Raw genomic sequence first — 19797 nt, 5'->3', positions numbered from 1 at the left:
TGCCAACTACTACTATTTGATGAACAGATTAGGAGAACTAGGTCAATGTCAAATGGTCACAATAACATTCACAGAGAATGCAGAGACCTTACAAACCCTATGCACATCATCACAACAGTTGGTCTATAAGTTCCAAGTATTTTGACACCTTAGAATAAAGGAAAAAATATAAATCTAAAATTTATTCAAGTTTGGAGAAAGAGACAATCACTTATTATGAGTAGGCATAGTACTTATTAACTGGGGGAAAAAGCCTTATTAATCAAGTGAACATATTAGGGGTCAAAATATATACTAAGAAAGATGGCAGAGGGAAAATCAAAGAAGGAAGATATTCATAGGTTTAGTAGAAGGCGATATTTTATAATAAGAAGAGAGGTAATTTAAAAGAGTAAATTATTCAAATTCCATGGATAGTGAGTTGATATTAATGAATTAAAATATAGGATCTAATGGGAATAAAATTTACTACCTGTGGATAAAAGTTAATTAGTTAGGTAAAAATATCTTAGGTTAATTATATATTAAGAAATGGGAGTAAGATAATCAAGATGAACCAAATAGCTTCCCTAGGGACATAGGATTAATACTACTTAGTATTGGAGAATATTATAAAAAAGAAGAATTTAATTCTAAGTTTGCAATGAAGTTTTTTAACATTTATGGCTGTTAAACTAAAACCGGTATGGTATATTCATTCCTATTTGGTTAAATATATTTTGTAAAGATATCTTAGACTAATTATATATTAAGAAATGGAAGTGAGATAATCAAGGTGAACTGAATAGTTTCTTTAGGGACATAGGATTCATATACATATATATACATGTATATATACATATACATGTATATATACATATACATACATATATATATATATACCAGAGTAAACACATAAATGTGAAACAAGGTGGAAAAAAGAGTACTCAAATACCAGTGGTAGAGTAATTCAACAAAACCTGTTACTCTGAGTTTCCCGTTGCCGTTCATCGGACAAAAACTGTCCTAACTAATTAACTTTTATCCGCAGGTAGTAAATTTGCTAGCAAAAACTGTCCAATGAATGGCAACGGGAAACTCAGAGTAACAGGTTTTGTTGAATTTTCTGCTGCTTTAAATAAAGTATATATATATATATATATATATATATACATACATATACATATATATACACATATATATATATATATACATACATATAAATATATATACATATACATACATATAAATATATATACATATACATACATATAAATATATATACATATACATACATATATATATATATACATATACATACATATAAATATATATACATATACATACATATAAATATATATATACATATACATACATATAAATATATATATACATACATATAAATATATATACATATACATACATATAAATATATACATATACATACATATAATATATATATACATATACATACATATATATATACATATAATATATATACATATACATATATATATACATATACTTATATATATATATATATATGTATATATATATATATATATATATATATATATATATATATATAATACATATATATATATAGACATACATACATTATGGCTGCCCCCTCGTTATCGAGTATGGCCATTGCACGAAGCTTAACTGTTACTGGTGCTGTGATCGAATTTGACTTTTTAGCCCAGCTAAAGATCTACAATGTCTTGTACAAAACTGTCACCTAAAACCTTTACTGGTAATAGCCGGCTGTAGTTGCAACTGGGCTTCATGTACCTTTGCATGTCGTTTAAGTCCTGCTGAATTATATATATACACACATATATATATACATATATATATACATACCAACCACATGGTTCCGGGTTCAGTCCCACTGCGTGGCACCTTGGGCAAGTGTCTTCTGCTATAGCCCCGGGCCGACCAATGCCTTGTGAGAGGATTTGGTAGACGGAAACTGAAAGAATCCCGTCGTATATATGTATATATATATATATATATATGTGTGTGTGTGTGTTTGTGTGTCTGTGTCTGTCCTCTTAGCATTGCTTGACAACCGATGCTGGTGTGTTTACGTTCCCGTTACTTAGCGGTTCGGCAAAAGAGACCGATAGAATAAGTACTGGGCTTACCAAAAGAATAAGTCCCGGGGTCGATTTGCTCGACTAAAAAAGGCGGTGCTCCAGCATGGCCGCAGTCAAAATGACTGAAACAAGGAAAAGGAAAAGGATATATATATATATATATACATATATATATATATATATACACATATACATATATACATATATATACACATATACATATATACATACCTATATATATATATACACATATACATATATATATATATACATACCTATATATATATATACACATATACATACACATATACACATATATTTACATATATATACATACATTTACATATATATATACATCATCATCGTTTAACGTCCGCTTTCCATGTTAGCATGAGGTGGACGATTTGACTGAGGTCTGGCGAACCAGATGGCTGCACCAGACTCCAATCTGATCTGGCAGAGTTTCTACAGCTGGATGCCCTTCCTAATGCCAACCACTCCGAGAGTGTAGTATGTGATTTTATGTACCACTGGCATGAGGGCCAGTCATGCAGTACCGCTAACGGCTACACGCATATGGTGCTTCTTATGTGCCACCTGCACAGGAGCCAGTCCAGTGGCACTGGCAATGACCTTGCTTGGAATGTTTTTCATGTGCCACCAGCACAGGTGCTAGTAAGGCGACGCAGGAACGATCACGCTCAAATGGTGATTTTTAATGTGCCATCGGCATGGAGGGCAGCTTGTTGCTCTGGCAACAATCTCACTTGTATGGTACTGTTAGCGCTCCACTAGCATGGGTGCCAGTCATCGATTTTGATTCCGATTCATTTCCCTCAACAAGTCTTCGCAAGCAGAGTTTAGTGTCCAATGAAGGAAAGGCACGCATAAGTAGACTGAATAGTCAATTCAAAGAACACATAATTGAAATAAATAAAAAAAAGGAACATGAAGATGTGCACAAGCAATACATGAATTTAACGCTGAGTGAAAGGAGAGATGTGTTAACATTTTAAGCATAGATATTCGTCGGAGAGCAGAAAGTCCAAAGAGAAACAAGGGAAAATGTAGAAAAATTGTTAGGTAACCCTGTGCAGTTTTATATGTATATGTGGATATTATATATATACATATATATATACATATATATATATACACACACACACATATATATATATATATATATACATACATATAAATATGTATATATATATATATATATATATATGACATGCACAGAACTATGCTGGCACATGTTTATTTTTAGAAAATATCTTCTCTCTCGTTATAATCCTTTCTACTATAGGCACAAGGCTTGAAATTTTGGGGAATAGGATAGTCAATCATATCAACCCCGTAATGCAACTAGTACTTATTTTATTGACTGTGAAAGGATGAAAGTCGAAGTTGACACCAGCAGCAGTGATTTCGTCATTGTGTCCCTGCCAATAATAGCAAGAATAATAGTATAACAATCACTACAACAAAATTTAGTTTCTTATATGTTGTTTGCTTTATATCAAGTTCTTTATAAAAACAATTTAGTATCAAACTGAAAGAGTACTCAATATATTTTGTAGAGTGCATGTAGAGTCTGATGAAGGAGCAAGCCAAAATTATTTTTGAAGTCATTGCCAATCTTTTCCTTGTAAAAGTTTAATACACACACCTACATAAATATATACATATCATACATAGATACATATGGCTATATGTATGTGTTTCCACCAACTTGTCCCATAATTAGTGGTTCAACAGATAAGTATGAGACTGTATGAAATAGGTATAGGGAATAACATAACCAACTAAACTTTTAAGGGCAATATGGCTACAGTCAAATAATTGAAACTTTGATAATATAGGTGTAAGATATGAGATATACAACTATATCTACAATGTTTGTTTTTTTTTAAAACAGATTTTCAAATCATATATGGGAGACAGAAAAGGAATTATGTTAAAGAAGTAATGATGGAGTCTCACCTGTTATAAAATGCCGGTAATCATGTTCTATTTTTTGGAATTGTTCAAAACGTTCTTTTGAATTTTTGTTACTAATTTTTTCTGTCCAAAACTGGACATCTCGAACTTCTCTGTAAAAGAAACATATACACATACATTACACACATACACGAATATAATCATTATACAGAATGTAAATAAAACAATAAAAGACTTCAAAGTTTAGAAGATTTATGAAACCAGAACTGAGTACTGCTGTGGGTTCAATATTCATATGAGGAAAAAGGACATTATTTTTTGACTGATTTTTCACTTCAGTCAAACATGTGGTTGATTTAGAAGCTGTGGCAACATATGTGCTACAGTAGTCGCAAGTAGGGAAAAGATGCTGCTGGATATAAAAAAAAAACAGGTGAAATAATTCAACAGCAGAAAGGAATTTGCTAGCAACTGCATACAGGGACAAGAGGCAAATTAATTTTCTGTCAACCTGTGAATGAAAATGGCATCCCAGGTTGAAAGGAAGATCCTGGCCTACTTTCTACATGATTGTAATTACAAGCCTTACTGCTGACATTTGTATTGTTTCTTTGAACAGAACATTCTGCAGTCCCATAATCTGTATTGCTACAACAATATCTCTACATGTGTACATCTATGTATCAGTGAATATACTTATGTATGTTGCAATGGAGTCACATATTGAGGCTACAAGATTATTAACTCTTTTTTTTTACTATATTTCTGTTCAAATGCACTGCCTTTGCTTCAAGTAATATTGAGATTAATGACATACTGTAGCATTTTAGTTTCTATTCCTAAGAACTAGTTTCTTGAAAACTATTTCCACTAAGTGCTCCCAATTCTCCTTTCATCATCCTAACTCTGTCTCTCCTACCATATCTAACCTGACAACAGTGAGCTTCTTCTTCAGACATGTAACTCTTTAGTATTCCTCTTCTATCTGTGTTGATCTATAGATGTTAAAGGTGAACATCAACCACATCGATCTGTCCCATCTAGAAAAGTTAGAGGCATTTACAAGGGGATACCCCAAAGTAATTGGAAACATTCTCTGCGGGGTAAGCTAGTTGTAATTCAGACTTCTGTTACTAGAAACCACCTGATGCAACCCTCAGGCATCAGTCTGCTGACCAGTGTTATCAAGTATGGTTGTGCTGCCACATGGTGCATCATTGTCTTGCAGTGCTTCTCCCCAGTTCATCAATTTTTGCAATAGCTGAAATGAAGGAACAGTGTGCTTCTTTGAAATTCTGTTTTCTGCTGGGGAAAACGGTGGCCGAAACTGTTGTCATGCTTCAGGCAACTTACAAGGATGCTGTCATGAGCAAAACACAAGTTTAAGAGTGGTTTCCATGCTTTAGGAATGGTTACTTGTTGCTTTAAGACCAACCTTGTTCAGGGTGACTGTCAACCACCCAAATGAATGAAAACATCATGAAAATTCATGAACTGATCTTGGAGGACCATTGCCAAACAACTGACAAACTTTTTGATATGATTGGTGTATTCTGGAGGTCCTGCCAACAAATTTTGAGCAGGGAAATGGGTATGAAAAGAAAATTGCAGCAGAATTTGTGCCCCGCTTGCTCATGGAAAATCAAGAGCAGTCACATTTGAATGCACAACATAAACTGAAAGAATAGTTGGAAGTTGATCTAGACCCTTTTTTGAAGGTCATCACTGATGAGGAAAGCTGGTGCTATGGCCTGAAAACAAAGCAGTAATTAAATCAATGGAAGCATTCAATGAAACCACGCCCCAAAAAAGTGCATCAAGTGAAGTCCAATGCCAAGACGATGCTGATTTGTTTCATCGATGTGAAAGGGATTGTCCACACAGAATTTGTTCCTCCCAGTCAAACTATTAACCAAACATTTTACGTGGAAGTTCTGAAGTGTTTGCGAGACGCGGTGACAGGAAAATGCCACAACCTGTGACAAAGTGGAGAGTGGTGGTTGCGTCATGATAATGTGCTTGCACACAGCATCTTGAGTGTGAGACAGTTTTTGACCAAAAATGGCATGACACCGCTTACCCACACTCCATATTCACCTAATCTTCCTTCCTGTGACTTTTTTTGTTCCCCTGAATGAAAAAAGTCCTTAAGAGTAAGGAAATTGCAGATGTGTTACCAGTGCCGGTGGCATGTAAGAGAACCTTCCGTTTCGCGACCGTAGCCAGAGCCGCCCTGACTGGCCTCGTGCCGGTGGCACATAAAAAGCACCATCCGTTTGTGGCCGTTTGCCAGCTCTGTCTGGCACCAGTGCGGGTGGCACGTAAAAAGCACCCACTACACTCACGGAGTGGTTGGCGTTAGGAAGGGCATCCAACCGTAGAAACACTGCCAGATTTGACTGGGCCTGATGAAGCCTTCTGGCTTCACAGACCCCAGTAGAACCGTCCAACCTATGCTAGCATGGAAAACGGATGATGATGATGATGATGTGGAAGAGGTGAAGGAAAGAAATTCAATGGAGGTGTTAAAAGGCATCACTACGCAAGAGTTCTTGGACTACTTCAAACAGTAGAAAATGTGTCTGGGCTGATGCATTGCTTCAAATGGAGAATGCTTTGAAGGTGATAAACATGTAAAAGTAAGTGAATAAAATAATATTGCAAAATTCTGGTTTCTTGAGAATGATTCATTGAAAGCAAAATTTTAACTCTTTTGTTACCATATTTGTACTGATATACAATGCCTTTGTTTCAATTGATTTTGAAAATAATGAAGAATTTAGTAAAATAACTCATTATTAAGCTGGTGTTTGGGACATAAATTAACATGAAATTTTGAGGAAAATTTTAAATATAGATCACTTTAAACAAAAAGAATTAATCATAGAACCACAGATGATCTCAGGTGAGTTAATATCAAAAGAGCTGAATTGATATTTTTTAAAAATTACCAAGTGAAGAATACAAACATACCTTATTTGCTTGGGTGTTTTCTGTTTTACTAACAAAACAATTGGGAATATTTGCTGCCGGTGAAGCCGGTCAATAGCTTCTGGACTTACATTCAGCAAACAATGGCAATTCTAGCAAAGGAAAACAATAACATGCATCACTGTTGGTAGATGACAACAAAATCGTAGACTCAAATGGGAAGGAAATTCTATGGTAGACTTACTGAGAAGTGGTACCTGACCCTTTCATGAACAACACTCAAGTAAAGTCTTCAAAGTTACTACAAACATTTGGTCTCAAAATTTCTGACGATTTCTCATGGCAACCTTACATATACACAAGATTGCCAAAATGATATCTAAATGACTAGACATTTTCCTTTGTTACAGAGGGTGAGCTCTAAGCAGTGAAAAGTAAAATTGTAATGTTATTATCAATCCAAATATGCCTGAGGCATATTTGAACCAAGGAACAAGCTACTCACTGCATTTTGTCACAGAAAATATATCCTGTTTGTTGACAAATGGTGTCTACATCATTTGTCAACAAACAGGATATATTTTCTGTGACAAAACAGCAACTTGTTCACTGGTTCGAACATGCCTCAAGCATATTTAGGCTGATAATAACATAACAATTTTACTTATCCTTGCTTAGCACTCCCACTCCATAATTTACTCATGGTGAGCCACCACACAGCGCTGCCAGTTACCATATGGCAACTGGAAAAGCATAAAAGAATTAGCCTCTTTAATCAGCTCACAGCTTGGTGTCTGTGACCGAAGAGGAGATAACTACTCCAAAATGCTTGCATCTCATGGTTTGGGTAGACAGTGTTGCGAGCTGATATAGGTGTATACACACCGTTTGTCAACAAACATGATATAGTTTCCATGACAAAATGCAGTGAGAAGCTTGTTCACCAGTTCAAATGTGCCTCAAACATATTTGGACTGATAATAACATTACAATTCTCTTTTGTGTAAGAAAATATTTCAAATACTGATTAGTTCTTCAAAGATCAACTAAGACCCACATAGAGTATTGCCTACATGTAGTTGGAAAGTGAACTTCTTAGACCACACAACCATGCCTGCACTGAGGAGATAAAAACAAGGATTTTTAAAATAGGTAAAAAAATTATATTTGTAGATGCAAGGTTCAATTGATAAAAGAGACCTTTGGTATCTAACTTCTACTAATTTTATCAGATAACAACAACAGTTCTTTTTAGTTATGGCACAAGGCCAGCAGTTCTGGGGGGAGGGGGATAGCTGATAACAACAACCAGTACTTCATTGGTGCTTTATTTTATCAACTTCTAAATGATGAAAGGTGAAGTTGACCTTGGTGGCATTTGAAGTCAGAATGTAACGAGTTGAAAGAAATTCTGCCAACATGCCACCTTATATAATAATAATAGTAATAATACTAATAACCATTTCTACTAAAGGCACATCGACCCCAGTGTTTCACTGGTACTTAAGTTATTGACCTCAAAAGGACGGAAGGTAAAGGTGACCTTGACAGAATTAGAACTCAGAACATAGCGGAAGATGAAATACCACTAAGCATTTCACCCAGCGTGCCAATGATTCTGCCAGCTTACTGCCTTAATAATGATGATAACAATAATAATGATGATAATAATAATGATAATAATAATAATAATAATAATAATAATAATAATAATACTCAATAATAATAATAATAATAATAGTTTCAAATTTTACTTCAAGGGCAGCCATTTTAGGGAGGGGATGAGTTGATTACATTAACCCTAGTATTTCACTGGTACTTAATTTATCGGCCCAAAACAATGAAAGGCAAAGTCAACCTCGGTGGAATTTGAACTCAGAATGCAGCAATGGGCGAAATACTGCTAAGCATTTCATCCAGTGTGCTAACGATTCTGCCAGCTCACTGCCTTAATAATAATAATAATAAATCTTGCACAACAAATATTTAAACGTAATAATAATAAAAATCATTGTTAATATTAATTCTTTCTACTACAGACATAAAGCCTGAAATTTTGGGGGAGGGTGCTACGAAATTACAATGACTGTGCTCGACTGATACTTAGTTTATTGCTCCCAAAACGATGAAAGGCTACCAAGTATTTTGCTGTGCTAATAATTCGGCTGTCTATAATAATAATGATTTGAAATTTTGGCATAAGGCCAGCAATTTACTAAAGGCACAAGGCTTGAAATTTTAGGGGAGGGGACTCGGTCAGTTACATCAACCCCAGCACTTGACTGGTACTTATTTCATTGACCCCAGCACTTGACTGGTTCTTATTTTATCAACCTTGAAAGGATGAAAAGCAAAGTTGACCTCAGCAGAATTTGCACTCAGAACATAGCAACAGACGAAATACTACTAACAATTCTGCCAGCTTGCTATTTTTCTTCTTAAGGAGGAGGAGGAGAAGGAGGAGGAGAAGAAGAAGAAGAAGAAGAACAACAACAACAACAAAAATAGAACATTAAACTGATTTATAAACCAGCTATGAAAAAAAACAAAGTTAATGAGAGTGTATTCAAGGACAAAATCTAACAACTGAAACAAAGTGACAACTGTCACAATATTAAATCGACCAGTTATATGAGACTAATACAATAAGTTGAACATTTAACAATTGCTATACGAGATTAATGCTCCATTGTCATAGTCCCATACAAAGGAGAAGACTTGTCAATAGTGTTTTGAAGAATAGACATACCTTATCACAGATTCTTTTAACAGATGATACAGTATAACATTCACAATAGTTTTCTCTTTTGTAACATTCTAAAATAAAGCCTTCAGCTTGTCCCTTCTCTATATTCTGGGCATTATTTTCCAATGTAGCTACAATGAAAATAGAAAGTGTTGATGTTAAATGCCAGATAAGAATATAAAGAATAAGTGTAATTCTTGGATTTATTAAGAAATATATTAGAATGAGTCATGCAAATGCTTTGTAGCCATGTCTGATAAAATGGAAAATGCATTACCCAATAAAATGGTGAGAAAGAAATGCCAAAACAGCCACTCCATATTGTAAGGCTCATTTATTCGCATTGCAAGAATTTCTTCATTTTTATTTTATATATAACCTCTAGTCTTTAAGCATAAAATCACCTTTTGCTCTACTTCCTCTCATTTAAAAGTGAGGTTAGACTCATGAGCTGCTTGATGATCTCACTAGTGCTGATGCCATGACAAAAAAGCACCCAATATATGCTGTAAAGTGGTTGGCATTAGGATAGGCGTCCAGCCATAGAAACCATGACAAAATTGACACAAGCACAATGTGGTCTTGCAGTTTGCTGGATCCTGGCCAACTATCCAACCCATGCCAGCATGGAAAGTGGATGTTAAATGATGATGATGATGTTTAGTCTCATTACATGGTAGCTTGTGCATCTGTCCTCTACTATAAACATGGGCCAACCAAAACAGTGTGTGCTAATTTCATATATGGACACTAACAAACCTGTGGTACATATGTGTCCCTCCTTGTCTTGACAATATTAAGACAAGACTTTGTAATGTTACATGTAAATGAGTAGCACCATCATACAACCAGTGTTATGCAGTTCTACTCTTCTATGAAAACATCATCGTCATCATTGTTTAATGTCCGTTTTCCATGCAAGAATGGATTGGACGGTCCGACTGGGGCCTGGGAAGCCAGGAGGCTGCACCAGGCTCCAGTCTGATCTGGCAGAGTTTCTACAGCTGGATGCCCTTCCTAATGCCAACTACTCCGTGAGTGTAGTGGGTGCTTTTTACGTGCCACCAGCACAGGGTGAATGGAGGGTAGCAGTGGCCACGATTGGTTGGTGTCTTTTACATGCCACTGGCATGGAAGCCAGTTGAGGTGGCGCTGGCATCGGCCACATTCAGATGGTGCTTTTTACATGCTGCCGGCACGGGTATCACAACCACAATTTCCATTTGATTTTCATTTTGATTGTTGGTGTACTTGACTCAATAGGTCTCCTCAAGTACAGCTGGTCGCCCCACGATTCAAGTTACTTTTGAATGGGGTGGGACTGGTTTATGAGAAACTGGTATAGGATACAGCCATGAACAAACTAGTCACAGCATATCTCCAGAGATCTCAGTCTTTCGTCATTGCCTGTGAGGCATAATGTTCAAAGGTCATGCTTCACCACCTCATCCCATATCTTCCTGGGTCTACCTCTACCCCAGATTCCTTCAACACATCCCTCCTCATACATCCATAGTACATGACCATACCAGCACAAACATCTCTCTTGCATGCCACATCCGATGCTTCTTATGTCCAGCATTTCTCTCAAGGCACTTACACTCTGTCATGCATGGGCACTGACATTACACATCTAGCAGATCATGCTAGCTTCATTTCTTTCAAGCCTATGCATGTTTTCCGCAGTCATGGCCCATATTTCACTGCTATAAAGCATGGCAGTTCGCACACATGCATCATACAATCTACCTTTCACTCTAAGCGAGAGACCCTTTGTCACCAGTAGGGGTAGAAGCTTTCTACTCTTTGCCCAGGCTATTCTTATTCTAGTGGTAACACTCTCTGAGCATCCACCCCCACTATTAACTTGGTCACCTAGGTAATGGAAGCTATCAACTACTTCTAGTTTCTCCCCTTGGAGTGTGATGGAATCTGTTTTCTGAGCATCTGTGGTGTTTATTGCCCCTGTGCATCTGCCGCACATGAAAGCTATCTTGTCAGTTAATTTCCCTTTGATGTTGCTGTACCTCTTATGTGTCCATAGCTTACACTGGGTACATCTTACGGAGTTTCTACCTACACCTTTTCTACAGATTGAGCAGGCCACCTACTTGAGGGGATGTGTGATAAGTTCGCCTTCCTACTTACTAGAAGTTTGGTCTTTGCTATATTGACTCTAAGGCCTTTTGATTCTAAACCTTGCTTCCCGACTTGAAATTTCTTCTCTAGTTCTGGTAGTGATTCTGCTTTGAGGGCCAGGTCATCAGCATAGAGGAGCTCCCAGGGGCAACCCATCTTGAATTCCTTTGTTATTGCCTGGAGGACTATGATGAATTAAAGGGGACTGAGGGCTGATCCTTGGTGGACCCCTACTTGTACCAGACCAGGAATTCTTCACTATACTCATTGCCAATTGTAACCTTACTAAAGGCCTCTCTGTATAGGGCCTGTACAGCCCTTATTAACCATTTGTCAATCCCCAGTTTCCGCATTGCCCACCAGATAATGGATCGGAGGACCCTGTCAAAGGCTTTCTCCAAGTCCACAAAAGCTAAGTATAGGGGTTTATCTTTAGCTAGGTATTTCTCCTGCAGTTGTCGAACCAGGAATATAGAATCAGTGGTGCTTCTACCTGGCACAAAACTGAACTGCATCTCATCTAAGCAGACTCTCTCCCTAATGAGATGGGCTATGACCCTCTCCATGACCTTCATCACCTGATCCAACAGTCTGATACCCCTGTAGTTATTTCTATCTAGAACATCACCTTTACCCTTGTAGCAGTTGACTATGGTGCTGCGACACCAGTCATTGGGTATAACTCCATCATGAACTACCTGATATTTTAAGCATCTCAGCAGTGATTCCTGATGGGCTGGGGATTTTTCCTGGCTTCATACCCTTAATTGCTTTATCTACCAGGGAGCTGTCTATTCGGATAGCTGGTCCCTCTACTGGGTCAACATTTGGCAGGCTCTCCTCCTCCCATTCATTCTCCACATTCAGCAGTTTTTCATAATGACTTCTCCAAGCCTCTTTCATTTCAGAATCATTAAAAGCAAGTGCACCATCATGTGTGCGGACACATTTCTCTCCTGTGACATCTGGTAATTAGAAAAAGATTATATCACTTGAAAAAGGTAAGGAGCATCCAGTTGTAAAAACATCTGCCTCAACTAATTCTGACTGATGAATGCAAGGATGGAAAAGTGGATGTTAATATGATGATAATGTACACAAAACCACATAGATTCATAAAAATAAGTATTGACAATGATGAGTGCAGAAGTTTTACCACTACAATTATTCATTATCAAAAAGTTCATCACATTTTAAGTAATGATTTCAAATTTTGGCATAAGGCCAGTAATTTGGGGTGAGGAGCACATCAACCCCAGTGCTTGACTAGTACTTGTTTTATCAACCCCAAAAGGATGAAAGGCAAAGTTGACCTCAGTGGAATTTGAATTCAGAACGAAAATACAGATGAAATACTGCTCAGTATTTTACCCATCATGCTAATGATTCTGCCAGTTCACCAGCTCAATCATGTTTTAAAGAAAAAAAATCTTGTCTATATGTTAAGTTAGGTTTGAAAAGTAAAACAATTAAAAAATGAACAACATATTTAAAACAATTGAATATTAGGTTTAAATATTATTTCAATATTTAACTTACTGATATCACACTTGCAAAACTTATCAGGGGACTCTGCAGTTAACTTGTTGATCAAAGGTTCAGCTAAAGGAGCAAGCAAAATAACAGGACGAATACCTGAGCCTAAAAATGAAAGCATTACATTTTAGTAGTTGAGCCTAAAAATAGAAACATAATTTTGAAAAACAGCATAATTCTCAAACAAAACAAACATCTGAGAGTTTATGTAGACAATGCTGAAACTAACTTTTCAAATTTGCTCTTAACTAGGAGTTTGTAACTTGCTGCCTTTCAAGCCTGTATGTGCAGCTTTCTGGATTTTGTTGACAACAAAGTGTAATATTTATTCTAATGTTTTTTTAAAATTCTTGAAGTCATGAAATGGTCAGTTTATATTTTTATTTTTCTGTGGTTAAGAAGTTTGATTCTTAACTACATATATACAAAATTACATATTTTCATGTATCTAATAAAAAAACTTTCAAATATAAATAAAGCTACCTATTCCTTATCTTTACAATGCTATTGTTCTCATTTTATGAACATAAAAAGTACACACAGTAAATATAAACTGCATCTCATAGCAAAGGCTACACTGAGGAACTCAATATTTGAGAATGTTAACACTGATTATAAATGCAATTAGTAAACTAAAGTGTATATGGGTTACAGGTCAGCATTCTATTAACTGGATAATATTATCCTCTGCATATTGCATTTATTAAGTAAACGAAATTTGTTTTGATAGCTAATCAATTGGGGACAGTCGCTAAATTTAACCTGTCAATGAATGATTAATGTGTCTTTACTCCCCTTGGTGTTCAAACAACATGAAACAAGTTCTTCATATTTCAACAGGTTTTTGAGCATAAGACATTCAGTTGAGCACATCATCCATTCATTCATGCATACATTTTGTTTGTATATCAAGCTATATATATAAACATCTTAGCATTGAACTGAAAGATTACTCAATACTTTTTCATAGAGTACATGTTTATTAAACTTTTACAAAGAAAAATTTGATAGTGACTTCAAAATTTTGGCTTGCTCACCTTTACCTAGCTGTCTGATGAAGTTAAGCAAGATGAAACTTTGAAGTTACTGTCAACCTTCTCCTTGAAAATATGTGTGTGCATATGTGATTTGGCTGGTGCAGGCACCACATAAAAAGCACCTAGTCCACTCTGTGAAGTGGTTAACATTGGGAAGGGCATCAAGCTGTAAAAGCCATACCAAAGCACAAAGGAGCCTGGTGCAGTCCCCATGTTTACCAACTGTCAAACTGTCCAATCCATGCCAGCATGGAAGATGGAAGTTAAACGATAATGATAATGACACACACAGGCATGCATGCATACACAAATTTTAAATATTGGTTTTAAACTGTCATCTTAACACTTGTGCTAACCAGACATTCCACTACAAAGACACCATAAAAATTGGCTAATTTCATCATATGCCTGCAATTTGGAGCTGGATATTCTAGTGCTTTTATCCTTACATAACCTCCATTATTACAATTATCTCTTAACACTGGAATAAAAATTTTTGTCTATGACTACACAGCATCACAGTGATAAACAGAAAATATATAATAAACTAGCTTAAGATGACCCGCTCTACGCGCAGGTAAGAGTCTGGTTGTTGCTTCCTTTCTGTTTTTTATCACCACATTCTCCCTCTTTGTTTCTCTCTCACTTTCCCACTCTCTTACTCTTCCTTTCTCTCGGACTCTCCCTCGCTTTCTATTACTCTCTATCTTTATCTATCTCTCTCCCATTTATAAACAACAAAAGATCTTGAGTAAGTTGAGAAATAAAATATTTTGAAAGATCAATCATAAATATCAGGCAGTGACAACGGAAAGGTCTGCTTCAAGGCAGACAGCAAAACGCTAACATTTAAAAGGGACAGACGAACTTGCGAGCTCAATGAAAATAAAAAAATATTGGAAACCAAAGTTTGAAGGGATAGAAGCTGAAGATATTAAGGTCACCATGGCTGTCATTTCTTAATGACGGACAGTAACATAGTGGCAGTTTAACGGCTGGCGTAAAATTTTGAACTTGATGTAAAAGAAAATTCCTAAACACATGCTCCTGTAAATTTTAATCCCCTTCCAGCCCCATTCAGACCCCTTTCACATTTTGGTTAATATAACCCGACTTCATTCGGGTCTACTCGGGCCACATTTTATAAGACGAAGAATTTTGTCCTAGAGGTCATGCCTTTCATTTGAGGAAAAAAATAGTTGCCATGCAAACTCGCCAGCCCTTTTAACATAGGTGTGCATATTTTCAGCTCAACCGACCACATAATGCACACATTATATATATATATATATATATATGTATATATATATATATGTACATATATACGCATTATATATATGTGTGTGTGTGTGTATGCATTATGTATACAAATTATATATATATATATATAGAACACACACACACACATATATAAATTAACCCAATAAATATCTGATTCATAATATTTGTTCTCATGATTGTGTGTTGGTGGTGGTGATGATAATTCTCTCTACGAATGCAGACAGACGTAAAGAGAGAGTGTGAAAGCGCTGTCAAAGGCGGGGAGGGGGAGATATAGGACGCTGTGAAACAACGTTATAAAGAGAAAGTGAAGGGAAGGGAGGTAGACGCTGTGAAACGACGTTATAGATAGAAAGTGAAAGGAAGGGAGGAAAGAAAATGAATGATGGAGGAAGACAGACACATAAAAGAATGAGAGTAGACTTGTCAAAGTGCGTTTTTGGCCCTAGCAACGACACCTTTTAAGATGGGGATTTCTAACCTAGCCCACTCACATCCTCACGCCATTTTACATGTCCTGTAAATTTTGGAGTCAATCCAATGGGATCTAGTGGCCTTTAACCCATTCTCAATGCCAAAACCAGACAAACAAACAAACTTTTCACATTTCAGAATGAATCGGAAAATGAGGAATAAAGAGACAAATGAGTTGGATCAAATGTTTGCAAACATCTTAACCCAATCTTCTTTATGAACCATGTTCTTTTTAATGTCTTTATTTTCAAGAATGAAGAGATAATCAAGACATGCAGAAGAAACGACAATCGTACAGTGAGAGGGGTGGTGGAAGAAAGAGTACAGACACTATCAAACGACGTTATAGAGAGAACGTGAAAGGAAGGAAGAAAAGAGAGAGACGGAGGAAGAAAAGGTCATATATGAAAGAGGGAAGACTTGTCAAAGTGTGCGTTGTTTGCCCTAGTAACCAGTCCTTTTAAGATAGGGATTTCTAACCTAGCCCACTCGCATCCTCACCTCATTTTACATGTCCCTGTAAATTTTGGAAGAAAGAGTAACAGAGAGACGGCGAAGCTGTCAAACGTAGTTATAGAAAGAGAGTGGAGGGAAGGGGGAGAGATAGAGGAAGAAAAGGTGATATATGAAAGAGAGGACTGAAAAATAAAATATTTTGAAACCTAAAGATGATTTGGTTTACAATGAGAAAACGAATGAAATAGTTAAGAAGTAAATATTTCAAAACTGGAAAATTTTTCAAATTTACCGACAAATTTTTGTTAATGACGGTCGCCTTGAGCATACAAATATTTTATCTTTAAATCTTTTATCCACGCAAAATAATAACATATCTTCTGATAAATAATATCTGTTATAATTGTGCGGTGGTGGTGGGAGATAATAATTCACCTTTCTGAAAGACCTGTGGTGGGAATATTTAAACTTTTGCGGCTGTCACATTTCGTCTTTATAGATACAAACAGAAATACATTGAGAGACGCGTTGGAGAAGAAAGAGAGACGGCGGAGGTGTCAAACGTCATTATGGAGAGAGAAATTGGAGGGAAGGGGGCAAAGAGAGAGATCGAGGAAGAAAAGGTGATATATGAAAGAGAGGACTGAAAAATAAAATATTTTGAAACCTAAAGATGATTTGTTTTAAGAGAAAGATTCTCATGATTGTATGGTGGTGGTGGTGATGGCAATGATAATTCGCTCTATGAATGCAGACAGACGTAGAGAGAGAGAGAGTGACAGCACTGGTGGAGGAAAGATAGTAGACATTATCAAACGACGTTATAGAGAGAAAGTGAAAGGAAGGGAGGAAAGAGAGAGAGAGAGAGATGGACGAAGACAGGCAGATAATAGAATGTGATGGTGGCAGGGGAAAGATAATAGACGCTGTGAAACGACGGTATAGAGAGAAGGTGAAAGGAAGGGAGGAAAGAGAGAGAGAGATGGAGAAAGACAGACACATAAAAGAATGAGAATAAACTTGTTAAAGTGTGTGTTTTTGGCCCTAGCAACAACACCTTTTAAGATGGGGATTTCTAACCTAGCCCACTCGCATCCTCACCTCATTTTACATGTCCCTGTAAATTTTGGAGTCAATCCAATGGGATCTAGTGCCCTTTAACCCGTTCTAATGCTAAAACCAGACAAACAAACTATTCGCATTTCAGATTTATAATATAGAGATTATGTTTTCCAGAGAGTTGTGGATATCTCATCTGCCAAATGGATGTTTATTCTTAATTGTTATTTAGAAATTATCAATTACTGTTCACCTCAGATAACAGATCATACAAGGTTTTAGATAATGGAATGTTAATTGCAAATTCTACTAAATATAGTGGATAAGTGGTTACAAGAAACTAGAAGAATATTTTTACTCACTTCTTATTTAGCTGAGATAAATAAACTAACATGTCAAATTTAAAATACCAAATAACAGCAGGGATACAGTAGTAATAGTGGTTTACAAGATCAAATCCATGTGTAGTGTTTTGGCATTCAACGGTGCCAATTATACTTATATTGATTTGATTGAACATGGAGAGATAAAAGGTAAAGTTGTCAGCAGTGGAATTTCAGTTGAAAATATTGATGGTGAAACTAAATATAGCAAGGCATTTAGTCAGTTGCTCTACTGATTCCATTACTAAGATGAATAACCATTTTAGGTATATATCAACTATTTTTGGACAGGCATAAAAATAAATACACTTACCTTCATTTTTCTCAACTTTAGTAAATCCACAAAAATAACCATCTTAAAAGAGAAAAATATATATGTTTGATATCTGTATATATATACTTTGATTTTAAGTCAAGCTGTATATAAAAGCAATTTAACATGAAACTGAAGGATTTCTTGATACGTTTTAGAAGTAGAGTCCAAGTATATTAACCCTTTTGTAACCATAATTCTGTTGAAATACACTGACATTGTTTTAATTAATTTTGAAAAGAATGAAGTACTTAGTAAAATAACATTGCCAAAATTAAGCTGAAATGTAGAACAAAGATTAATAAATTTTGATGGAAGGTTTTAATTTAGATCACTTTAAAGCAAGACGTTTGACATAGAAAAAAATTTGGTCTCAGGTGGTTTGGTTTCAAGGAGAAAATAGGGAGTGGCTTTGAAGTTTTGATTGGCTCACCTTCATCAGACAGCCTGATAAAGGAAAGCAAGCAGAAACTTTGAAGGCACTGTCAACTTCTTCCATATAAAAGTTAATATATGTAACATACTTCCACCCCACTTACATAATGCAAGTTAGTCACCTGTTCCTGTCCCTTGATCATAATTTAGCTTCTCCATATCTGGCATAAAAGCACCTCCCTCTCTACTACAACCCCACTCAGTTGAGGGGACTTTTTTGTAAGTTACTTGGAAACCTTACTAATGCTTGTGCCATGAAAAAAAGCACCCAATACACTTTGTAAAGCAGTCACCATTAAGAAAGGCATCCACTCATAGAAACCATGTTTGATAAACCACAAATGAGGTAACACCATAATTAGTGTTCATGGTCAGTGATCAAGTATTTAAAAAGATGAAGAATCAACTGAATCCGTTTCCTTTAAAATGTCAAAATTATATTACAGATGATTGCTTCTTAGATCAACACCTTTCCATGGAGATCTATTATATCAAATATAAATATACAAAATACAATAACAGCATCCATTGACAAGGTTGCAAAAGCAACAAAACTTTTGGAAGAAAAAACATAAGTAACGAGTAGAAACTGAACCAGTGGATAGACAATATGACTCTCCCCAAACACAATAACAGCCTTGTTGAATATATTTGTAATTATGCACATTCATACAATGCATAGGAAATGTTATCTATGATACTTAAAAGGCTGGTGACTTAAAATATCCTTTTCCCTCTATGTTTTTTCAAGCTTCCAGCAAATAATCATTGTCATCATCATCATTTAACGTCCGTGTTCCATGCTAGCATGGGTGGGATGGTACCACAAGAGCCGGCAAGGCAAAGCCTGTACCAGACTTCTATGACTGTTCTGGCAGGATTTTTACAGCTGGATACCTTTCCTAATACCAACCACTCAGCAGAGTGGACTTAGTGCTTTTTATGTGGCACAAGCCAAGGCGAGATGAGTAGTGCTTTTTACGTA

General features: G+C 36.0%; 1 protein-coding gene across 1 annotated transcript in view; it reads right to left on the bottom strand.

Moving 5' to 3' along the window:
* LOC115213855 (disks large homolog 5) overlaps window positions 1–19797 on the bottom strand; it is a 186609-nt gene that overhangs the window by 14 nt on the left and 166798 nt on the right. Inside the window, exons 21-26 of the mRNA XM_029782794.2 lie at window positions 18378–18419; window positions 13378–13479; window positions 9703–9830; window positions 6996–7105; window positions 4065–4174; window positions 1–148 (exon numbers count right to left, since the gene is read on the bottom strand). The exon at window positions 1–148 is cut by the window's left edge and continues 14 nt beyond it. Coding sequence (XP_029638654.1) covers window positions 69–148; window positions 4065–4174; window positions 6996–7105; window positions 9703–9830; window positions 13378–13479; window positions 18378–18419 — 572 coding nt within the window. The 3' untranslated portion in view covers window positions 1–68. The remainder of the gene's footprint in view (window positions 149–4064; window positions 4175–6995; window positions 7106–9702; window positions 9831–13377; window positions 13480–18377; window positions 18420–19797) is intronic.

Source organism: Octopus sinensis, linkage group LG7 (genome assembly GCF_006345805.1).
Source record: "Octopus sinensis linkage group LG7, ASM634580v1, whole genome shotgun sequence".
In the NCBI taxonomy this organism is placed as follows: domain Eukaryota; kingdom Metazoa; phylum Mollusca; class Cephalopoda; order Octopoda; family Octopodidae; genus Octopus; species Octopus sinensis.
This window is presented reverse-complemented; position numbering and strand designations above follow the sequence as displayed.